Here is a 25,237-nt window from a genome sequence, read left to right on the forward strand (position 1 = left end):
CAAGTTGTTACTTAGTTTAATATTCCCAGTTTCAACACAATTTTCTAAGAGGAAACGTACAATAAAATCAGGGGACACTAAAGCCATGTAAATTTTGGAAATTATTTCGATTTGGTGAAAAAATTCTGCAGTTCTGAAACTCTGCTACTGTTGAATTAGCTGATAGTGTCCACGGATGAGAAATAATCCGAAAAATGAGGCAAATTCAACAACAAAACACAATAAGAAAAATGCAGGTGCTCTGTGTCCAAACATATCTTTAATACTAGCAATGATGTTTTGAACAATCGAGCAAAAAACAGCCTTCGCAAGATTAATAACGAAACTCACGATTCCTAAAGGCCTGTCGATATAATCGATTGAAAATCTAACCTTGATGTCATTACTATTTTTATGATTACTTAAAGCTGCCGTTATCGATTGATGGACAGCAGGAAGGGTTTGTAAGCGTTCCCTTAAGATAGCTATAATTTCAATGAAATTTACCCCGGCCTCAGTCCTCGTCTGCCGAGTTATGCAAAAGACTTGAGATAGTTAACAGCATTTTATTTCTCTTCTGACACATCGCTGACGTTTCTTTCCCTTTTTAATTGTCTTGCCACTTTCAACTTAATTTGAATTCTTATTACATAAAACCTCTAAGTTGAAGGGGCATCGATTCACTTTTAATGCACTTTGTCAAGTCTTGTCAGTAAATCACTTCGTAGATCAGATAAACAGCTGTACTCCAGTAAGTTCATTTTCAAACGTCATCATGGATCTTTATATGGGCAAATGTATTCACTCGCCTTGACATACTGCATGAGACTATTTCCTACGCACTACGTGTTACTGCCACCAGCTGATTGCATTAATTTTGAAATTTATGTTGATTATGACCATGACTCTATTTTTGAAATTAAACTGCCAGTCACAAGCAATTAGTGTATTGAGTAAGACTTTCCATTGTATGATTCTTCGTAAAATTGTCGTGTAAAGAAGTTTGGCTTTTAATTTTTAACGCTTTGGCCATATGGCGTTCGCGCCTTCAAGTCTCTTTTGGATCAGGTAGGTTAATTATATTAATTATGACCATGACTGTCTATTTTTCAAATTAAACTGTCAGTCACAAGCAATTAGTCTTTTAACTAAGATCTTCCGTTATTTGATTCGTCGTAAATTTGTCGTCTAAAGAAGTTTGACTGTTAATCTTTAACGCTTCGGCCGTAAGGCGTTCGCTCCTTGAAGTCTCTTTTAGATCAGGTAAGTGCTGGACATTTCTCGATTCGGCATATACTAAATTTTGCTTTCATTATATGTCGGTAAGCTTTGTATTTGTCTCGCTCATATTCTTTTTTTTCCGTATTGTTGTTTTCATAAAACATCTAAGAAATTAAAATGAGAAAGGATCGTGAATTCGCTTGTCGATCATGAAATTATAGTTGACACTTTTTTAGATTAACTACATCTACTTTGCGCGCTTTACCTTATCATATTGTTTTGCGAAACAAGAACATGACGCTTTTATCAGCAAAATTTTAAAGATTTAGTCGTCAAAATTTGCAAATCCAGTCTGACTGTTTTTAAGAAACCGTCGTTGCTGTCTAAAGCCCAGACGGTAGTTTTTGTGATGGCCTATTCCTGTTTAATATTGAAACCCATATATCAACGGCTTGATAAGTTTTTAAATGCTTTATTAAGCCCAGATTCTTTTCAGTATACTTTTATTGATCTTACTTCATATTTTCATATATTTTTAATGCGCCTGAACTTTGTGTAAGTTGGTATTGTATGATGTTGTTTGCTTCAAGGAAGCGGAGTAATTACCCTTTAATTAGCCTTTTCTTTTTTTAATTTTTCTAGATGAGTTGGTTTTAAGACTACTCTACATCGGTTTTAACAGGTGAAACGTTCTTAACACTCTTTTATAACTTGGTTGAAAATGGTTCGATAATCTTGTGATGTTTACATCCTAGTGAATAGAAAGCAGATCCGCTTGTTTTTTCTTATTATTTTTTAGACAGATGGTACTAAACCTTATAAAAGCATAACAAATGTTGAATTCAATCTAACATCGCGAAGTGCGCCTCTTTTTCTCGGTATTACTTTTTTTCTAAATTCTCTTTTTGCTTAATATCTAGTTAAAACTTCGAGGAGTCAAAGGTCCTTCGTCCTTCTCCATTTGTAATAAGGTGATCATTTGTAATAACCGTCTCCATTTGTAATAAGGTGATCGTGTCCATCCATAAAAGCACCAGAAAATTAAATCTTCCGGAGAACATGGTGCGACTTGCTGGCGACGCGCTAAATTAGTGTTCGTTTACTTTACGAACATGAAATAACAGAAAATGATTGATATGGCTACATGCTGTGGATAATTTTCAGGCTGAGGACTAAGTCACAATGGTCAAGTACGAGGTTTCTTCTATTGTGATTATCGCTGTGCTCTTAGTCCTCGTCGTTGTAGGCGTCACTGGCAATACACTTGTCTGTTTGATTATCAAGGGGAATCGTCAAATGAGGTATGTCGCTGGAAACGATACAACAGTCAAGTAAAAGGTCTTTTGTGGTATATCATCATTATTATTCATCATGTCTACCTTTCTTTGACTCTAAAGGACTCCCATTAATTATCTACTCATGAACCTGGCTGTCTCCGATATTCTGTTTGCGACGTTTATTACACCAAAACTTATTGTCAGCTTGACTTTAAGTCACCCAGAGGGAGTAAAAGGTTCCATCCTATGCAAGTTGGTGACTGGTGGAAATTTTGCTTGGATTCCTGGAGTTTCCTCAGTTGCTACTTTGGTTACGATTGCCTTCGAACGATATTATACTGTAGTATATCCTCTAGATCCAAATAGAAAAATGACTAAATGTAAACTGAAGGTGAGTAATAGAATAAATTGGATTATTATAACATATTTGTTTTAATGTTTTCCACTGTTATATCATCATCATACTCTTCTCACAAGCTTGGTAACGCCACTCGATAGCCGAAAAAATGATTGTGTGTGTACATGCTATGAAACTTATTCGGCTCGTGGAAGGAATAAGTATAGGGGAAATTAAAGGGAACTCGCTTAAAATCGAGATAAATATTAATATTTTCCCAGATCAACAGGCGCAGCGCCGGTAATTTAGCGTCGCTTGGGCATTATGAGTGAAAAATGCAATTTGGTCATGAGCACCTGCATGTAAATAAGTGACACATTAGACAAGAAGCCTCGATATATTTTCGTTGTTCGCCTTGTCCACAAAACCCTCACTCGCACCCTTCCTTTCACTTACTTTTTCAGGTGATCCTTCTTTGTTCTTGGATATTCTCAGTGATTTTTAACCTACCTCTCTTTCTTGCCCGTACGTTTAAGAAAGAAGATGGGAAAAACCACTGTGTACTAAGCTGGCCCGAAAAGTGGATGTCTACAAGCAGTTGTATTGCATGGTTGTTCCTGACTGTTGCAGCTGTTGGTATAATGATTACTCTTTACTCTCAAGTCGTGTACCCTTTATGGTTTAAACCAAAGAGTTGCCTTCCTCTGAGCTGTAAGCAACAAGTAAGTGGCTAGGTCAAACTTTCTTTCACCGAATTATACATGGCATAAGGTTTCAACTGAGCGGCGAAAAACATCCAGGAATCGAGAATTTAGTACCATCCTCCCAGCCAATCGCGACTTGGACACTTGCAATTTCTGCGCTTCTAGCGTTTTACGTTATTTCTTGTAGAGAAATCAAGGAATTGATTGTAAAAAATTGGACTCTAAGACTGCATCTAAGTTGACCAGAGTAACTTTCCTTGTCTTCTTTATTACAGGGTGTGATCAGGGTGCGAAAACGTACCACCTTAATGGTCATAACAGTCAGTGTCATTTTTGCAGTAGGTTGGGGAGCAGAGTCAGTTGAATACGCCTTAAGGACTATGTCCACTCTGGACATGAAGTTTAAACACATTGCCATTGTCGATATAATGGTATTGTTCAATGCAGCTATCAACCCGTTCGTGTATGCCCTCCTGAGCCATCAGTACAGACAAAAGATCAGGGGAGTGATTTGCTGCGCACGTGCTGTAGCACCCAGGCCAAGGACTAATACGACCGTGGAAAGTACGGAAATAGAGACTAGGTTTTAGTTGAAATCATAGTTGACTTCATCGGTTAGAAAGAGTTATGATAAAGAGGACTGCTTTAGATATCATTTGTACATTAAACAAATTGAGAGTACTTCTGGTGGTGTTTGTATACTCAGGATTACTCGCACTCACAAGATGACTTGTAAAGTGTCTACATCGGCTTAGAAGTCAGCCTATAAATTGAAAGAGCTCGATCAAGCACCTTTAAAAAATTAACGCAAATTTTTTTCCGAACTTTGTTTCTTTCCGTTTATTACGATTAACAGTGGCGTAGCGCAAATAATACCAGAAAATGAATTTTAACGTGCACATTCTGTAATGACACATCCTCGATACTGAATTTGATTTGCAAATTTTCAATCAGAAAAGTTTTAAAATCCAGAGTACTACCAGTTGCGATAATGAGACTGCTAGAAGTCGCTCGTGAGCTACGCTACATACTCAGTGAACCACGACCATTGTTGGATTTTGTTAAAAAGAAACTTTTTTTTAGATATATATCCATTTCAACCCGAAACCTGTAAGATAGGTTTCGAGATCAACATATTTCATTCATAAAAATAAATGGAGGATAATCTCCAAGATACAAACTGCTGCCTCACTTTCACCAACTTTTTAAAATCTTTTAGCGAGAAATATAGTCATGGCGTTGTTTTTTCGTGTCACATAGATCTTACGGGTGCGTTTGTCTTCCAATCATTAGCCGACGATTTTATAGTTAAAAGCCCAGAAGAATTAACTTCGGTATTACAGCACCCCCAAAATTTTCTCCCTATTTCATTTAATTTAAAATTCTGGTGTTGAGTTATTTGTACTCGTCTAAGTGTGGTTGGATAATAATGCTGCATAATGCAGAACTGCAATGGCTCAGATATAAACTATATTCATATTCAATTAACGGGAAAGCTTATGACATACGTCGATCTTGATGCAGATGGTGCTGGTGCGTATCTTTACAGTAAGAAATGCAAATACTCATAAAGCCATTGCAGTTCTGCATTATGCAGCATTATTATCCAAATACACTTAGACGAGTACAAATAACTCAACACCAGAAGTTAGGTGGCTATGAGTTATACTCAAAAGTTAGAAATAAATGCCGAAAATTTGTCAGATAGTGAAAATTTCATCATTTCGGAAGGACACAAAAGTATACGACTTAATTAGGTAGGTGGGAGACTTAGGTAGGTAGGGGACGTTAATTTCCCACACACGAGATTACTGTGCGATGGATGTCCTCCCCTGGGGTGGGATGGGTGGGAAGGTGAGATCGATAGACTGAAGCGGCTGCCAGAGGCGCCTGATATGCTGACGTCTGTTCTCAGCCTTACACTGCGCCCGTAATTCAGCCTCTGGGCTGCAAGTGGTCAGATATAAACTATATTCATATTCAATTAACGGGAAAGCTTATGACATACGTCGATCTTGATGCAGATGGTGCTGGTGCGTTTCTTTACAGTAAGAAATGCAAATACTCATAAAGCCATCGCAGTTCTGCATTAAGCAGCATTATTATCCAACTACACTTAGACGAGTACAAATATCACGCGGTATTTGTACTCGTCTATTGTAGAGTACCGGTTAAACAGGTTTTCTCGCATCGCGCAAGCGAAGAATTGGATTTTAGTTACAAAAGAAAAAAAAAGTGGCGACAATTTGAATCATATTTCCGACGACGAAGAGTCAAAATGGCTGGCAAATATAGATCCAAGTTTATTAGATGAATCGAACGAAGAAAAACAGCTTGACGACCAGAAAATTTCTTCATTTTCTGAAAAAAATAGGAACAGCAACACAACAACGCGCCAATTCCGTTCCGCTTCGCATACTTCTGTCACGCACTTCCGGTAATTTTAATTAAAAATATCCGCGAAATTCGCCCGCTGAAACAACAGTTTGGCGTGTCGGATAATAAATAACTTATTAGACGTGTTGTTGTGTAGTATCGCTGAGTATTTTTACTCGTTATTTGTATTTTGACTCGCCCTGCGGGCTCGTCAAAATACGGCACAACTCGTAAAAATACTCAGCTATACTACACAACAAAACGTTCAATAAGATATATATATATATATATCCAATCATAGCATCTCTTTTTTGCAGGTGTTTTACTCATACGTTTATTAATATGATATATTCATATTGTTACAGAGCAATGAATTACTTCCTTAACTGCTGAAGACGTTTTTAGCGTCCACATCACGAACTAAATTCCTCCCAGGAAGTGACTAAGAAGGAAAAGAGGTTTCTGAGAAGAATACGTATTCTTTTTTCCCGTACTTATTTCAACTTATTTTAATCTATTTTGATAAGTTTCCTTGGTTGACATCATGGACCTGCAACAGCTTTATTAATACGCAGAACCTGTAAAATCATCTGTTTGCTTACTGTCTCGTTGTTCTACTGCAAAAACTGTGTTTTCAAATGAAAGAAGTTCCAAGTTGTTTTGGCTGAAAAGAGGATTTAGCGTCTGCTTTGTTAAGGTAAGGACACCTTCAACTTCTTTACATGAGTGCTGAATATGCTGATATGATCCGAACGCGAATTGAAAAATTAATTGTCCAAGATTATGAGACAATGTCGATGTGGTCTTAGTTGTTTTCTATCTATGGAAAAGGAAATAATTAAACGTTCATAATAAAGGTATTCAACATAGTGGTATGAATTTTTCTAAAGAAAGATCTAAGTGGTGATAAAAAGGTACAAGGTAGTCTTTTTCGATGGGATATTTTCGTAACTAACTTAAACGAGCTTCTGTACAGAATCGAGGATAGGATAATTAGGATGGTCGATCGATGTTGTAGTTTTTGCACTTCAGTTCACTTTGCCAAACATCCAATAACCCATGATAATGACAATAATCGATTATTATTGTTCCTCACCAGCATTTGATATCAGAGCCACTTAATTTGGTGGTATCGATATAGGTAAACTACAACCTAGATTGACGCCTTTTGTGAGGATGGAATTAGAATCGAATGCGGCTGTGATCATCACAGTCCTCTTAATTCTTGTTGTTGTGGACATTACAAGCAATACACTGGTCTGTTTGATTATCATGCGACATCTCCAAAGGAGGTATGGGAAGGAATAAAGAGCAAATAATTGAAAAAGTTAATTTCCTGATTGGTTTAGTTCAGCTGACATATTATGGCTCATTGGCTGTTTTTAATAATGTTCTTTAAATTCATAGGACTCAGATGAATTATTTACTATTGAACCTGGCTATTTGCGATGTGCTATTTGCAATCTTTATTACCCCAAAGATTATTGTAAGTTACAACATTAGCCATCCAGACGGAGTGACAGGCGTCATCTTATGTAAGCTGTTGACTGGTGGAAACATGGCATGGGTTTCTGGAGCATTTTCAGTTATAATTTTAGTTACCATTGCTGTTGAACGATATCACACGGTGAGGTACGCGTTTGATCCAAACAGGAAACTGACCAAGCGTAAACTAAAGGTTAGTCTCAATAAACCTGCTGAGGTATAGGGGGCGAGGGGAGGGGGGAAGGGACGAGATGTCCTTCTATTTTCAAAACGGATTTTGAATCAACAATCTATCTTTTTTTGGCTTCTTATCATCCTCTAAGTTTGGTCCCCCAAATGCCACAAATGTGCTTTTCATTTCTTTTCAGGTGATCGTCCTTTGTTCTTGGATATTCGCTGTGTTTTTTAACTTACCACTCTTTCTTGTCCGTACCTTTGAGATGGCGGAAGCAAATAACTATTGTGTTCAAATCTGGCCTGAAAAGTGGATGTCTTCAGTTTATTGTGTGGCATGGTTATTCTTGGTCGTGGCTTCCGCTGTCACTATGACTGTATTATACTCACGGGTCATTTACACCTTGTGGCACCATCCCAATGATGGCAATCCATTGACCTATAAACAACAAGTGAGTATTGTTGACCAACATTTTTCTAATAGAAAAATGGCATTATAAACCATTACAATTTAGCCTCTGAGCTTCGACACTTTTAAGGAACTTCAGTTTCCCAGTTCACGTTACCATAGTTGTTAAATGAGCCATTCAATAAGGATGCCCTCGATTTAATGTAAAACTATAATTAAATGTTCCACAGCATTTTGGGTCCTTCAAAGACGCATGGTTTAAAATTGACCTTATCGACTGCCGTCCACCGCTCTCCCCCTAAACGATTTTGCTCGTCGAAACGCCTAACAGAAGTCACGGCTTGTTATTAAAAGTTGATATATACATACCACTGACCTGAATTGACTTTTTTCATTCTAAGGGTGTGCTGAGGGTGCGTAAACGCGTCACTTTGATGGTCATCTCAGTAAGTGTCATATTCGCAGTTTGTTGGGGAGCAGAGTCGGTTGAATACGCACTGAGAATCACCTCCAATCTCAACATCAGCTTTGTCCATATTGCTACTGTCGACATGATGGTACTGTTCAACTCAGCCGTCAACCCCTTCGTGTATGCCCTCTTGAACCATCAATTCAGACAGAAGATCAAGGAAGTGATGAGTTGCACACGCCTTGTGGCACACAGGCCTCGGGCTGAAACAGCTAAAGAAACTAAGCTTTGATTAGACACACGAAAAACCTTGTCTTATCCACGTTATCAAAAAACATTGTAAGATTGATTTTAGAAGCAAAACTCTTGGCTCAAAAAAGTCTAGGGTCTGACCGGTTTTTTGTAATCAAATCGTATCTAACAAGAGATAATCTAAATGAGCTTGAGCGAGTGATCAACAATTGCCGTCTTTTACTAACAAAACTATAGCCAACTAAGAGCTTCAAAAAAACTAAACCGACAGTCCTAGGCATGTCCTTTTTCATGCCACAGATTTTTAGATATCTTACAGTTAATTGGTATGTTATACGATGGTAAACCTGGTGTCTACTAATATTACTACTACTGTTACTACTAGTCATTTTAAAAATATTTTATTTATATGTACCTGGGGGTTTGGGGAATTTGGATTATATTCTGTAAGATTCAAGTGTTAAATTTCTTCGCCTTTGTCTATTACTTATTTTTACTTCGAGAAGCTTGCCATTTACTTCAGCCGGGTTGTTGATTTTAAGCTGCTTCTCAGTAAAACAGACCCTGATCTCTTTACATTTACATTCGTTGAGTTGGAAGCCATTAGATAGAGACTGTCTGGAAAGACTGTCTACAGCAGCTTGAATGTTACTTGGTTGGCCGTGCTCTTGCACCTCTAAAATAATGTTGTCATCTACTTATCTCCACGTAGATACTCCTTAAACAATAAGATCATTGATCACTATAATGAAGAGCAACGGGCCCAAGTTTGTTCCTTGGAGCACCCCAGAAGGAACAGAGGACCAATCTGAGGGGCAGTCGTTCGCAAGTTTGAAACGTTGTTTTCGGTTCATCAGAAAGTCTATGATCCAACACACAATTTGATGTGGGATGTCACACGCTACCATTTGTTTTACTAAGATGTTGTTATATTTAAGGTCAAAAGCCTTTCGGAAATCAAACAATGAAAACAACTCGGTTGGTAGCTCCGTTTCCCTCGATACTTACATACAACTTTTGTGTTAAGATAATAATAAGAGCATGCGTGATACTCGAATTAAGGATCGTGCCAAATTGGTACAAGTCGATTGTCTTAGGCACGGCGGGTTTTACATAGCTTTCTACAACAGAGAGGCATTCCTCTCGCGCATGCGCAGACAAAATGCCTCTCTGTTAGCTTTCTACAACATGTTCCTCAGCAATCTTGGAGATTATAGATGTGAGTGAGATTGGGCGTTGCTTTGGAACTGGAACGACATCGGCTCCCTTCCATACCGAAGGTAACCGCCCATTGCGATAGGAGTAATCGAAAATATCACATATTGGACCAGCCAGACGATCGGAATTTTCTTTCAGGAGCCGTCCGGGAATTGCATTAGGGCCCTGCGCTTTAGTTGGATTAAGCACCACGAGTTTCTTAAAAGTTAAAATTTCAGTCATCATATATGATTTCTTTTTTTGTCTGTTTCTTCGCTTGTTTTCCAAGTATTTAGTTTTTCCTGTTATTTTTCACAATGTCTAGAACTAAAATTATCTTTCAATCAGCTCTCTTTATCCCCACGATATCAACGAATACTTTTCATTCGACTCATTAATTCTATAGGAAAATTCATTACTTGACGAGGGAATTCCGCATTAAATTGTACGCGAAATTCACTTAACGAAATTTAAGAGCTCCATTTTCTGCGCATAAAACATACACAACCCACAATTCATCTATTTGCCCTGAAGAAAGGCTAACGCTCGAAAGATCAGCTTAAGAAACTAGATACGGTCGTCAATTTGCTTTATCACCTCAGTAGAGACGACCTATTATCTTCTTATTAGGCCCCCTCCGACGCAGCAGGACGACTTCTTTAGAAACTTACACCCTTTCTTCATTCGTTAGCGTTCGTTTGAGATTTTTTTCTTCATTAGCGCCTTTTATTTAGTTTTTGCTCTTTTCGGCGCCTTTAATTTTTCTCAGCTTCACTTGAAAACCACATAAAAAACAGTCAGACAGCAATTCTTAATTTAACTTTGTCCTCTCTCTGCACGACGCAGTTAAGTTATAACACAGCTCCTTGTAGTTTCCTCTGTGAGAGTTTCTTTTTTCAGCTACCGTAAGTGCAATGTACATGCACTTAGTCCTTAATCGTAGGTTTTTCGTTTATATTTGTGTTACAAATAGTAACTTGGCTATTTTAACATTAAAGTTAGAACTACGTGTATCTGCGTCTAAACATAGCCATCCACCATCTTCGTTTGCGTCTTCGTGTAGTTCGTCCTTCGTTTATTAAGATAAATCATTTAAATTTATAGAATCCTCGTAGTTTTGTTATTTTGGCCACCCCATATTAGCAGTTACATAATCTCTAAACTTTCAAGTGAGATGTGAGGAATGGCATACCGCTTCCAAAGGAAATAAAATTCACAGATGAATTTACAGGATGGGGGTCATTTAAAAGATCGATCGTAAGTTATCTAATGATAACTTAAAAACGTTTTTGAGATATCAAGCTGTCAGCGTTTTGTTTCGCTTAGCAACATCCAATCAAAAAAATTCTATTTGGTAGGTGTTTTACTCAATACGGTCGACACCCGATAACTCGAAACTTCAAGGGAATTTGAATAAGGAACGGTTTTAAAAGTTTTGGTCAATTGACTTTCTCTCCACAAGTTTGTTCTAGGTAATGGTAAATGCATACACCTTGTGGTTCTTCATTCAGCCCCTGCTTAAGTCCGCGTTTTAAACGGCGTGTAAATACGTTAAAAAAGTCCTGCTCTCTTTAATTTCTCTTGCTTTCTTATTGTGGTCGTACAAACATATCTGAAAATTCAATGCGTTTACTCGAAACTTCAAGGCAATTTGAATAGGGAACGGAGAATTTGAGTTTACGTGAGTTGAAGATATAAGCACCTTACTTAAAGGTATACTATAGCAAAGAAACCCGAACTGGACTGACACGTTTTGTGTATTGCAAAAAAGGACAAAGATTACATAGCAAAAGTGTTGGACTGAGTTATCACGTATTGACAGACGTGGTTCGATGGGGTTCGAGTTATCGAGGGTAAAAACATAAAGAGACTGATCTGAAGGTTAAAATCGCTGTAACTGTACGATGGAAATGCAAGGGAAACCCATTTTGGTTCGATTTAGTTGGATGTTTGGGTTTGTGAGGACTCGTGTCATCGGGGGTCAACTGAATGTAAGCAAAGGTGTATTCTTGTTGTTACTAAGCAATGATCTCCACCCAAACGGCCAAAGCTGTTTATGGCGTCCACGTCAAAAACCGAATTCATCTCTGCTGTGATGGAGCTGTTATGGCAAGAATGGTTTTTTTGACAAGACAAATGCTTATCCTATTCCTTCCTTTTCATCTCAACTTTACTTTTCTCATTCATTTTATTCTGTTTTGATTAGCAATATTGGACGTTTTCAAAGGTCTCCAGCAGCTTGAATTTTGTGTTAAATGTCTCATCATTCGAGTACAAAAGCTCTATTTAAAGCGTCTGAAAGTTAGCTTTCCCCTTCTTTGCGAACGTGAGGAGTTTTTGTACACTTTTATTACGTACCGCTAATTTGATCCGATCGCATTTTTAAACAAAACCATTTTTGAAGAATGGTCGAAATATTCAGTGCCACTGATTGTGACGACCACATTTGTAAGTTGTTCGGGGCAGAGTCATTTGATTTTCATCAAAAGGTCTCTTTTTACGCGCGATATCCTCTTTGTTCAAATTTTCGTGTTTGACATAATAGCCTCATTTATTTCATCTTTGAAACTCTTTGTTCAGACATTAAAAAATATTATTCTAAGATTTAAAAAAAGAGTATTGATTAACAATGAAAACTCTTCAATATTTTTTAGCCGTTTGACGGTTAACAGTAAACATTATTGAGACTCTTTCAAAAAAACTGCACTTGTTAATAAATAATACAATCGGCTTAATTAAGACGGTCAGATGTATTAATAATATTAAGTATGTTCAACCAAACTACAATGAGCAAAGGCTGAATTTCTCACTTTGTCGTTAGTACCCCATTCATGCTTAGCGAAATCTGTAACCTATTAGTGGACGTTAGGATTTCATAAGTGTGTCCTCAATAAGGGTTTTACTGAAATGCATTCTCGCTTCTGTCCTCTTCAGCTAAAATAAGACAACATACTTCAAGTTCAGCTACAAAATAATCTTATTGATCCCCCCACCCATCGGTGGTGTCTTTCCATTCTTGATTGTCTCGCTTTTTACATCCACCAGTAAGCTAAACTGTTAATGCATGATAGGTCCAACTACGCCTTGCCAGGTCGTGGCACTGGTTTGTGGATAAAATACTGTGTTTCGCGTTCAGTATATCTCAAGAGCTTTCATCTTAAGTTCATTTTCAATGCTACACAAAGATCTAGCCGGGTATGGAACAAAGTTATGGGAAAATGCAATGTGCACTCGCCTCGGCATATTTCATTGATCATTTCCCACATAATGTATGAGACTGCCACCCGCTGATTCAGCTAATTTTGAAAGTTATGTTAATTTTTACCTTAACTTTCTATTTTTTTTAGATTAAAATGCCATTTGCAGACAATTAGTCTGCTGGGCAAGACCTTCTGTTGCATGACTCGCCGTAAATTCTTCGGATGTCTGGCACTGAGTTTTAAAAGTTGTTTTGGTCAATTAACTTTCTCTCCACGAGTTTCTCCTACTCCTAGATAACGGTAAGTGCATAGGCCTTGTGGTTCTTCATTCAGCCCCTGCTTAAGTCCGCTTTCTAAACGGCGTGTAAATTCGTCAAAGAAGTTCTACTCTCTTTCGCTTGCTCCCTAATTGTGGTTGTACAAACATATCTGAAAAATTAATGCGATAAGTGATGGTTAATGTGCTAGTTGGTAATGATTAACAATAAAAACACCTCGTTGGATAAAGGATACCTACTTTCATACCCCATTACGTAATCATCTCGTTTTGTCAACTGTTATACATTACCTCGACTGCGGTATTGTACAGTTGCATAAAAACGATCTGAGAAATTTTCCCTTTTTTCCTGGCTTTTGTTAGGTGTCCAAGTGGCTACATCATTTTGTGAACGTCTAGTCTAGATGGCTTTCTTTGTCGAATATATTAAGCTATGAACGGCTCAGATCGATTACAAAGCTAACATGCACAGATTCTTTTAGTGTACTTTCATTAATTTCATCTCATGTTTTCATACTCAACTTGCCTGAGCTAAATGTAGATTGGTATTGCACAACATTGTTTGTTTTAAAGGATTTAGTGATATTCCGTTATTTGGCCTCAGCTTTACAGTAAAGTGGAGGCTACCTTTGAATCGGTTGCACCTTATCCAGATTTGTCTGAGTAAATTGGATTTATGACTACCCTGTCTCCGACGACTTAAACAGGTGAGACATTCTTGATGATCTATTAAGATATGGTTTTAAATGGTTTGGTAATCTGGTAATGTTATCAGTCTGAGCTGAATGTAAATTTGGTTTACATGATATTGTTTGTTACAAAGGAATAAAGGCCAACATTATGACATAAGCATAATGTGATTTTATTTCGAGGCCCGTCATACATATAGTTAAGTATTTTGGTGTGCCATTGCATGGGGCAAGGAGCGTTCAGTGTCAATCGCAGATCTTAAGCCAATCCCCGGAAAATGAGGTCAGATCAAATAGCACCAAGGTTATAGGCAAGGTCAGTTTCTCTCCTGGTCCTTCTCGCCTTCATTCCCATCGTGTTAACATCCGAACACAGATTTTCGGTACTGTAGAAGAATTTTCCCGCCCCCTCCCCATGCTCCGGCCTTCTCTTTAGGCTTTCGTTGCCTTTTTTATACGTATTTGGTTCCTTATCGATATTTAACCCCACCTTTGCTTAAGAGAATGTGTGATGTTTATTGTATTAATGTTCTTGATGTCGGGCGAAATAAAAGCGTCACTATTGTGGCCAATTTATCCCACATTAGCAGTTTTTATTTTATCTCCTGTCAATCTCGTCAGCAAACTAATGCGACGTCACGCAGACCTTCGTTCCCGTTTCAGTAGAGACACGCGGGTTTCGTGATATAAAGTAATTTTCCATTATTTGGCCTCAGTTTTTTTGTGGAGGGAAAGCTATCTTAGAATTGGTTGAACCCTATCTAGAATTTTCTTGGTAATTTTTTAAAAAACTACTCCCTCTCAGTTCAACTGAACAGGTAAGGAATACTAAATTATCTTTTAAGATATGGTTAAAATGATTCGGCTATCTGGTTGTGTTGGGGATAGCACAAAACTTGGACGCGTTATCCGTAATATTCCTTTAATTTTTGACCATCACAATAGATAGCATGAACATGTCACGAAAAACGGTTACAAGACAGTGAAAATTGAGAAAGAAAACAAACAAGACGAATAAACAAAATGAATACCTAAAAGAAGCGTCAATCGAAATCCTACTTACATTTTGTGCGAACCAAACGATTAAGAGAAGAGTTTACAGCCCGCAAGAGCTCGTTGATAAGAACACGTGTGAGAAGCTACAGTCCAAAAAACATGTGACCAAACTCTACCTCGTGTATATGTACCGAAACGTAACGCAACAAAAAAAAGAAAACAAGAACAAAGGAAAAACGTCACGGACTAAGCCTAAACATATTATTTTGTGTTACGTCCGCTGGATCTAATAAAAAACTGACCAAGCATAAACTGACGGTGAGTTGCACCGTTACACGTTCCTTGTAAGTTGGGAACGCCACTTGATAACAGACAAAATGATTGTGCTTTAACAGGCTTCGGAAACTCGATAGCCTTATTTAAGGAATAGCTCTGCGAATATAAATAATAATTCGCATAAAATCGTAAGGAAAAGAATCATTTTGGCTTTTTGGCATCGTGGCGTATAATGAAAGAAAGATGCGATTTGGCCGCGCGATTGCCTGCAAAGAAAGTGACAAATTAAAGGAGTAGCTACTAAATATTCTTCATTTCCCCTATGCTCCCTTCGCTTTACATTTCATCAAAACACTCACTTACACATTTTCCATTTATTGAATATTAATATTTCAGGTGATCCCGTTTGGTTCTTGGACATTTTCGGTGATTTTTTGCCAGTACCTATGATAAAGAACATAGGAAAAACCACCAACATCACTGTGCACTAAGCTGGCCCCATGAGTGGATGTCCTCAACCTATAACTTAGCATGGCTGATGCTGACTGTTGTGGCTCTGGGTTTGATGATTACTCTTTACTTTCAAGTCGTCGTGTCCCATTTATGGTTAAAACCAAATAATTGCTCTTTTTTAAGCTATGAACTACAAGTGCTTAAGTCAACATTCCGTTCACTTTATTATTCAGGTATAAAGAAATTTAATAATTTGGATATATCAACAAAGTTGAAATGGTAAATTGGCCACCGTAACGATTACAAAAGCTGACGTTTCGAGCGTTAGCCCTTCGTCGAAGCGAATAGAGGAATTGTGGGTTGTGTGTGCTTTTAAAGGCAGAAAATGGAGCTACGTTATTGGTGGGAACATGGCAACGAGAAAAACAAGAGTAAATTAGTGGAATGAAAAGCATTCGTTGATCCCTGTGGAATTTAGACTGCCGGTTTGAAAGATGAGCTTTGTTCAAGATTTTTACGGTTTTCCGTGCTACCTAAGTGTACGGATAGACCGCAGATTGCCATATGTTGCTTAGAATGATTAGGTAAATTAAAATGTCTAGCGACTGGTTTCGATGTGTCCTTGTCATTCCTTTCCACGTCTCGAAGGTGTTCTCGGAATCGGTCATAAAGAAATTTAAGTTGAATGTCGGTGGTAATGCAGGATTACCAAGCTTTGCTTTACTACGCTGGTGATCGGCATTGCAATGGGCAGCTACTGCAGAATAAAAAAATTGCAAGTTTCATCTCTTGTAATATACAGAATTTATCACTCATGTTTCTCTCACAGTACACTAAGATGACTCGCTTTTAGAATTCGGATTCTTTATAATCAATTGGCCTAATAGCTATCACCCTGACTCATACTGGAGTTAAGGACCATTGTTCCCTCCTACATGTTATCAACTTTCAGAGCGAAGGGCTAACGATCGAAACGTCAGCTTTTTAACTCTTTACGGGGGCCAATTTACAATTTCAACTTAGTTGATATAACCAAATTACTTAAAAAGAAAGTGTCAGGCAAAAGGGGATATCAGTAAAAGTAGAAGTGAGAACACTCATAAATCAGCCTTGAAGAGAAATTGAGCAATTTATTTTACGTTGAACAGAATGTACTTGTGTTCGTGATTTACAGGGAGTGTTGAGGGTGCGAAAACGAGTCACACTGGTGGTCCTAACAGTCACTGTCATTTTTGCAAGATCTTGAGGAGCAGAGTCAGTGGAATATGCCTTAAGGAATCTTGCTAGCCTAAACATCAACTTGTGCATATTGTCATAGTTGACATGATGCTGCTGTTCAATTTCGCTGTCAACCCTTACGTGTATGCCCCCTGATGAACCATCAGTTCAGGCAAAAAATCAGGGGAGCATTTTGCTGCCTAAGCGCTGCTGTAACACCCAGGCCAACTGAAATATCAAAACTACCATGAAAAACACGCGGGTGTAGATATTAAGTTTTAGCCATTAACATCTTGACTTCGTCGAACAGAATTTCAATCATATCAAGTTATGATAAGGAGGAGAGGAGAGATTGTTATTTTGAAAAGTGAACGAAAGGAGCCGGCTTCATACAGTGGTGGCTATTTATTGTGAATTACTTACACTTGCTAAGTGACTTGTGAAATTTACGTCTGCATAGATGTCAGCCCGAAGATTAAGTGAGCTCCATTGAATAGTTTGACTCATTTTACCGATATTGTATTCTTAAAAGGGTCAGTAATAGTGGTATAGCCTTAATTTAACCAAACCACTGTACGAACACTGACAGAGTTCGCTGATTGAGCTACGTCACATACATGAGCAACAACTATCATAGTAGTAGAAGTTTGGTCAAAAGATATCAATTAATTTGAAAATCGATATGCGATATTCCTTCGGCATGAGAGTTAAGAAAACTTTAGAACGAATCACTATGGCATCTAACAAGTTTTTAGGACATGATAATCATAGTCTTCTTCATCAAGTTACACCTAGAGTACATTTTTGCGTTGCTTTAGAATCAAACTGGGATTGGAAGGAACAAGAGAGAAAGTAACCGACAAAACCAAGAATTGCCAGAACGAATGCTGTGCTAAATATGGATCAGTGGAGCTCTGACTGTTATTCTCGTTGGCATGACGTCATTTTCCTTCAAAGAAAAATTAGACTGAGATGATTACATGGGTGCCAATGTTGTTGATTGGTTGTTAAGCTGAGTCATCTGTGGTTTTCATTGCCATGAATCCGTGGAATTGTGGGATTATCACAGATCAACATCCGTTTTATCTTCGCTTTGAACTGACTATTCATAGGTTTTTGGTACGCTTGGGGAATGATCAATTACAATTACACTCCAATCCCTTAAGTTACAAAAGGGAGCAGTTCAAGATAACCCAAAAGAAGGTTTGTTTCAGAAAGCGTTATCGAAATTGACATGTGTTACGTTTTTGTCAAGTTTTGTACAATCTTTCTCCTTCGCTGCTGGCAAATATATATATATTATGAGACGTTTTGTTGTGTTGTATCGCTGAGTATTTTTAAGAGTTGTGCCGTATTTTGACGAGCCCGTAGGGCGAGTCAAAATACAAATAACGAGTAAAAATACTCAGCGATACTACACAACAAAATGTCTAATAAGTTATTTATTATCTAAAACGCCAAAATGTTATTTCAGTGCGGGCGAATTTCGCGAATATTTATTTACGGGGAGTGCGTGACAGAAGTATGAGAAGCGGAACGGAATTGAATATGAATATGAATATGGTTTATATCTGACCACTTGCAGCCCAGAGGCTGAATTACGGGTGCAGTGTAAGGTTGAGAACAGACGTCAGCATATCAGGCGCCTCTGGCAGCCGCTTCAGTCTATCGATCTCACCTTCCCACCCATCCCACCCCAGGAGGGGACATCCATCACACAGTAATCTCGTGTGTGGGAAATTAACGTCTCCTACCCCTAACCCTGCAGGAGACGGGACCTCCATTTATTTGTCCCTATCCGAGAAGACTAGAATATCTAACCATCTCTTGATGTTATAGAAAGGTAGCAAATTCTTCTCAATTATTTTAAGACCTTGAGTGTTGGTCCGGCCGGGGCTCGAACACTCGACCTCCCGCACAACAGTCCAGCGCTCTATCCATTGAGCTAACCGAGAGGCGCGTTGTTGTGTTGCTGTTTCTATTTTCTTCATTAAATGAAGAAATTTTCTGGTCGTCAAGCTGTTTTTCTTCGTTCGATTCATCTAATGAACTTGGATCTATATTTGCCAGCCATTCTGACTCTTCGTCGTCGGAAATATGATTCAAATTGTCCGCCATTTGTTTTTTTTTTTCGTAACTACATTCCAATTCTTCGCTTGCGCGATGCGAGAAAACCTTTTTAAACATGTACTCTACAATAGACGAGTAGAAATACCGCGTGATATTTGTACTCGTCTATGGCGTTGTTTGTACTCGTCTAGGTGTAGTTGGATAATAAAGCTGTTATTTTCTATTCACTGATAGCAACCGACTAATGGTCATTACTGGAATGTAAACATTATCAGATTACCGAGCCATTTTTACCCATATCTTAAAAGATAATTCAGACTATCTCACCTGTTTGAATTGAAAGGGAGTTGTTTTAAAAGAAATTTACTCAGACAACTCTGGATAAGGTCCAACCAAGTCAAAGATGGCTTCCACTTCACAGAAAAACTGAAGCCGAATAACGGGAGATTACTTTTATTCCTTTAGAACAAACAATATCACTTAATACCAATTTACATATAACTCAGTCCGAAAAATTACTAGAATACCAAACCTCTTAAAACATCAGGTTGAAGATGAAAAAACGAACTAGGATTAATTAAGTTTAAGTGAAAAGAGCGTGTGTCTGATGAACAGTGAGAGCGAACCAAGCCTTGATACGTTGGCTTAGAACTTTGACAAAGACAAGCCATCACAAAGGTTCCATCAAAGCCCATCCAGATTAAGAAGCCTAAAAGCGACTACGGTGACTTCTTAGAAAAGCCTGACGAGATTTGCAAATGTTCCCGTTATTATCCGTAAAAATTTCACAGAGAAGGGTGTCATGTAACCGTTTGCAAAACGAGATGATTTCGTAAGGTGCACATAAATATAGGTATCAGTTATCAGGTAAGGTGTTCCTACTTTAATATTATGGTTAATTATTAAATAAATATCTACTTTCGCATTAATTTTATAGATGTTTCTTGTACAACAATCAGGAAGTTAAAGAAAGAGAGCGAGACGTAGAAAAACATCAATATGGCAAGAAAGCAGGCTTGAAAAAAGAGGAAAGAAGCCAAGGTAAATTTCAGTAGATCACTTTTGAAACCCATCTTGGTTTCAATCAATAAATCAGAGGTTTTTAGTAATTATAATGAACGTAATGAAAACAAGGTTAGACTCTCAATCTAAGAGTCAGCTGTTACCCCATAGGTTAGTTAAAGAAAACCATTTTGAGCCCCTTCTACAGGCTCTGTTTACTTCTTAAAATACTTTATTTTCGTCCGCAAAACCTTCCTCATCAGTGCAAGTCCCGCTCCGAGGCTTGACTACCACCACAGAGCTCGTGCAAGGCATCACTCCCTTGATCTTCTTTCTGAACTGATGGTTTAGGAGGGAATAAACAAAGGGGTTCACAGCTGAATTAAACAACACCATCATGTCAACGGTGGTTATGTAGACGAAGCTGATTTTCAGATTCGTGAGAAATCGTAAGACGTATTCAACTGACTCTGCTCCCCAACAAACTGCAAATATGACACTGACTGTTATGACCATCAACGTGCAGCGTTTCCTCACCTTCAACACACTCTGTGAATGATATACAAAAACAAATTTCAGCTCAGGAGCTTTTCTGTACATCTGTCAATAACCAACATAATCCTGACCAGCCAAAGTTTTTTCTGTTAATTGTAAGGACATAGTTGTATCAATAGACTTGTCATGCAGGTTCTTCGAGAGTTTGTGCCAAATTATAAAAACTCCGCTAAATATGTTTTCCTTCAGAACCGTCTTATGATGATAAAAAGAGGCCTAAACTAAGCTTATTGGTTTGACTATTCCAAACATAACTTGCGGTAATTAGGAACTCACTCTTTGTTGATAGTTTAGATGGTTGCCATCATCAGCTTTGCACCATAGTGTGTACACTACTTTAGAGTATAACACAATCATTATGCCAACAGCAACCAAGACCAGGGCCAGCCAGGCTAAGGAATAGGCTGTGATCATCCACTGTTTAGCCCAGCTTTGCACACAGTGTTTTTTCTCGTCATCAAAGGTACGGACAAAAAATTTTGGTAGGTTGAAAATTATTGAAAACACCCAGGAACTAAGGATGATCACCTGAAAGGAAGATTGGAAGAGTTTAAATCCTCAATTTTAAAGGGATTTTACTTTCATCTCAGGTGTTTTTATTTACTTGTTTAGCTATTTAATTTACTTCTCCAGAGCGGTCATGAATACTCATACTGGAATCAAATTCCGACCTCTTCTACTTCTAGAATTAATCTGTTTTGTTTCAAAGAAATGAAGTATGCCTCGTTAGTATCTGTGAAATGTTTAATCTAGTACCCTGTATTTACGAACATAAATGCATAAGCAATGACCGTGAGTCCCAAGGTACTAAGGTACGTAGTCCAGACGTAACCCCATTTGAGTTCGCGAATAAACAGGATTTTGAATAAATAAATATCTCTTGATTACAATCTACTTTTCATAACAGCTGTGACCTCACCAAATAGTATATAAATTGCAGATTAGAACAGACGAAGCTGCATGTATAACATAATCACTCGTAATTTATCCTGAATAGCCTGCGAGAGAGGGCACTCAACCCCTTAACTTGGTAGGTCGACGGGCAATGTTTTGACTCACCTTAAGCTTACCATACCCTACGTACCCGTCTGGACTACACCCCAGCCTGCGAGAGAGGGCACTCAACCCCTTAACTTGGTAGGTCGACGGGCAATGTTTTGACTCACCTTAAGCTTACCGTACCCTACGTACCCGTCTGGACTACACCCCAGCCTGCGAGAGAGGGCACTCAACCCCTTAGCTTGGTAGGTCGACGGGCAATGTTTTGACTCACCTTAAGCTTACCGAGGGTCAGTTTTTTATTTGGATCCATTGGATAAAGCACAGTATAATATCGTTCGACAGCAATCGCTACTAAAGTAACAACTGAGGTAATTCCAGGAAGCCAAGCCAGATTCCCACCTGTCACCAGCTTGCAAAGAACCGAACCTGTATTTCCAACCGGGTGAGTTATATTGAAGCTAAGGACAATCTTTGGTGTGATGAGTATTGCAAACAGGATATCGGAAATAGCCAGGTTGACCAGTAAATAATTTATCGGAATCCTTTGGAATCAAACAGCGAACTCAAAAAGGTCAAAATGGTTATCAAGAAGATATTAAGTAACTAAAAAACTGTAAAGTGTCAAATATTTCTAGAAATTCATTCAGATATAAATCTGTAGAAAAAAGGGGAAGAAGAGTCAGAAGAGGCATGAAATGAATATGAGTTTCATTGAAATTTCTAAAAGATAACCATCATTTTTCTAAACGACTTTACGTTTAATAGACTGATTCTAAATTACGAGTAAGTCAACTTCAGTATCTAAGTTTAAGTTAAATACAGAAGTTGAATTAGATTTCAACTTGTGGGTGTCCATACTAAAGACGAGAGTAGTAGCCCTAATGATGACAATATGTAATTATCTCGAGCTGCTATGGAAGGACAGTAAACAAGTGAGGGTCCCGGTCTCGTTACTGCAAGCACGCACGACTTTTAGAGAAATTCACGCGTTGCGTATATGTGAGGTAGTGGATACCGTCCAATCGCAAAATACTACGAAGCAACATATTCATTATAGTTATTCATTAACTCAGCCCTGATCATGTGCTGTCGTTTCTTATCTCGTGATATCACTTTCAGTTGGCCTTCCACTTTAGAACTCGCCTTTGTCGTTAGTCTATTGGAAGACTTCTGGTCGTCTGGTGTTGTCCTTCTATAAAATGCACAGCCTTTAGGAATGCGCATCACCGTACTTGGTTAATTTTCGGGAAGAACATTGCCTTACTATGTCACTGATTCCTTCCAAGACGATCGAACATTTTCCTTTTACTTTTACCCTGTTTCCTTTCTCTCTTCTTTGCTGTCTGGCTGTTCGGGCGGGCTGGATCACGGGGGAAAACGGCCTCTGTCTTACCTTGATGAGGCTTTGCTTGTTCTTTGTTTGTTTGGTATTATATATCTGTGATTGTTGTCTTCTAAGTGCATAGAATTATAAAGAGAAAACTTCCCATCTCTGATCTTGCGTACAAGATTTTCAGAGAAATCTTGAGGTTTTCACAGGTCACGTATGTTTCAGGAGACAAATAACACCTTATGCTGGTTCATAAATTCTGGGATCATGCACGTCTTTCTGCAGTAATATTTACGCGTCATACATTGTGGCTTGCCGCCTTGCACACACCTATTGCCAAGCTCATGAAATGACGAGGATTATAAGGGAGGAACATAAGAGGAAAACAAGTGATTCAAAATGTTCAATACTATTTTTAAAGAGTGAAGCAAAAAGTATAATGGCGGCATACCTCATCTGGCGATATTTTTTTACAATCAAAAAAACCAGTGTATTTCCTGTGATGTCCACAGCGACGAGTGTTAACAGCACAGCAGTAATCACGACATAAGCTGTTTCAGACGTGGACACGACCATGGCGTAGAGATCAGTGTTGGCTATGCATAACCTGGACAAAATAATAATAATAAAAAAAAAGTTGGCTATTCTTTTTGATATATCTTTTGGGACAAGTTATTTTGGTTTATTTTCACCAAGTACAAAGGAATTCTGTTTGAGCTCGACTCGACGTCAGAGAAAAAGTGATGAATATTGGAACCCAAAGACGACGTATGCAACCTAGGATTTAGTCAGGCAATCTTGTACCCAACATGTAATAAATACATCAGGAAAAGAAAACAAAGCGGACAATTGTAAAGAGTCAGAAACTAACACCATGGACTTATTGGCCGAGAGTGATTTGATGGTACTTTGGTTTATGGATTTAATGAATGTAACCGGGAAAATTATAATTCATCGCCCCAATGTTTCGACACTCCTGTCTAGTGCTTTGATCAGGGGGGATCTAATCGTTGCACAATAGGTCCCTTTATTTTCTCACTGATCAGCTGCCCTTTCTTCTGACGAGGTGTAGATAGGAATCAGTAGTAGGCCGCCTTCATCACGATGTAAGGGAGTGGGAGCGGAGTTGATATGTCAAGCTTCCAAACAAAGGCGCTGGCGATAGCGTCGTTTAGTGATGATAATTCTAGAATCTTCCCTCTCAATTGTGGGGTTAGTTTGGTATGTGTGCTCCGACAAAGCTCAATCCTCATTTACAAAAGAAGACCGCAGCGGCTACTCAAAACTGACTTCACCGTCGCATTTGGCAGTGCACAATCTCTATACAGGCAAAGTGAGCTCCGCGTTAAATTGCATGAGAAATGGATGTCAGTTTTCAGTCAAGTGCAATTTATCGCGGAATTCACGCGATTCATGGATTTTCCTTGAATCGCACAATTGAAAAGAAAAAAGGAAAACAGCAATAATATTAAACAACAACAAACATATGAAACATATGTGTGAACTGCGGTTATGAGACGTATATGAGAACGATCCTTCGCAGTAAAGCACTATTTGAGCAATAGTGAAAATCAGACCTGAAAAAAATTTCAGGCCTGTACGGGATTCGAACCAGTGGTTCGAATCCCGTACAGGCCTGAAATTTTTTTTTCAGGTCTGATTTTCACTATTGCTCAAATAGTGCTTTACTGCGAAGGATCGTTCTCATATACGTCTCATAACCGCAGTTCACACATATGTTTCATATGTTTGTTGTTGTTTGATTTATCATCTACGGGTTTATATCGAATTAATTTGATGGCCTGCTCCCAGTTGGCTTGTTAGCTCAATTGGTAGAGCGCTGCACTAGTATCGCAGAGGTCAGTGGTTCGAATTCCGTACAGGCCTGAAATTTTTTTCAGGTCTGATTTTCACTATTGCTCAAATAGTGCTTTACTGTGAAGGATCGTTCTCATATACGAAGCAATAATATTGTTTATTTTTATTGTTGAAAACCGATATCGCGTTCATCGCTTCGCGATTATGCGATATCGGTTTTTGCGAGTGATCTTCAGGATACTTAACAATTATTCTATGAGCGCGCGTTGGATATGAGATGATCGATAGCCAACGAGGCGCGTAGCGCCGAGTTGGCTATAATCATCTCATATCCAACAAGCGCGAGTGGAATAGTTGTTTTATTTAAAACGTTAAATTAAATTATTAAATTTTATTAAAGTTTTAGCTCCCTTTTAATCTTAAGCTGAAACGTCCGCTTGCCATATTTGTAGATTATGGTATATTGGTTGATATACCATGATGGCTAAGCCAATAAAAAGTCTTGTATTGCATTATCCAATGATGTAGTTT

General features: G+C 38.3%; 3 protein-coding genes across 9 annotated transcripts in view; 2 read left to right on the top strand and 1 right to left on the bottom strand.

The window, feature by feature from the left end:
- Positions 1-946: 946 nt before the first annotated feature.
- LOC111324787 (QRFP-like peptide receptor) lies at positions 947-4,698 on the top strand. 7 transcript variants are annotated; one of them, XM_088736600.1, is made up of 6 exons: positions 947-1,047; positions 1,843-1,882; positions 2,365-2,501; positions 2,598-2,868; positions 3,279-3,536; positions 3,794-4,698. In XM_088736600.1, exons 3-6 carry the CDS (start codon positions 2,383-2,385, stop codon positions 4,106-4,108), a joined length of 963 nt encoding a protein of 320 aa, XP_088592726.1. In that variant the 5' UTR covers positions 947-1,047; positions 1,843-1,882; positions 2,365-2,382; the 3' UTR covers positions 4,109-4,698. The 7 variants fall into 7 exon arrangements, with proteins under 7 accessions (XP_088592726.1, XP_088592723.1, XP_022784156.1 ...); XM_088736597.1 differs by lacking the exon at positions 947-1,047 and adding an exon at positions 1,123-1,242 and having other exon boundaries at positions 1,843-2,171; XM_022928420.2 differs by lacking the exon at positions 947-1,047 and adding an exon at positions 1,139-1,242.
- A 131-nt stretch (positions 4,699-4,829) lies between these two features.
- Positions 4,830-10,893, top strand: LOC111324806 (neuropeptide FF receptor 1-like). Its single transcript, XM_088736602.1, has 4 exons — positions 4,830-7,186; positions 7,302-7,572; positions 7,748-8,005; positions 8,364-10,893. Exons 1-4 carry the CDS (start codon positions 7,071-7,073, stop codon positions 8,661-8,663), a joined length of 945 nt encoding a protein of 314 aa, XP_088592728.1. The 5' UTR covers positions 4,830-7,070; the 3' UTR covers positions 8,664-10,893.
- An 8,543-nt stretch (positions 10,894-19,436) lies between these two features.
- The window catches only part of LOC111324820 (QRFP-like peptide receptor), a 20,087-nt gene continuing 14,286 nt past the window's right edge, over positions 19,437-25,237 (bottom strand). Inside the window, exons 2-5 of the mRNA XM_088736722.1 lie at positions 23,340-23,495; positions 21,830-22,100; positions 20,833-21,084; positions 19,437-20,550 (exon numbers count right to left, since the gene is read on the bottom strand). Coding sequence (XP_088592848.1) covers positions 20,224-20,550; positions 20,833-21,084; positions 21,830-22,100; positions 23,340-23,495 — 1,006 coding nt within the window. The 3' untranslated portion in view covers positions 19,437-20,223. The remainder of the gene's footprint in view (positions 20,551-20,832; positions 21,085-21,829; positions 22,101-23,339; positions 23,496-25,237) is intronic.

The sequence above is a fragment of the Stylophora pistillata genome, chromosome 10 (genome assembly GCF_964205215.1).
Source record: "Stylophora pistillata chromosome 10, jaStyPist1.2, whole genome shotgun sequence".
Taxonomy (NCBI): domain Eukaryota; kingdom Metazoa; phylum Cnidaria; class Anthozoa; order Scleractinia; family Pocilloporidae; genus Stylophora; species Stylophora pistillata.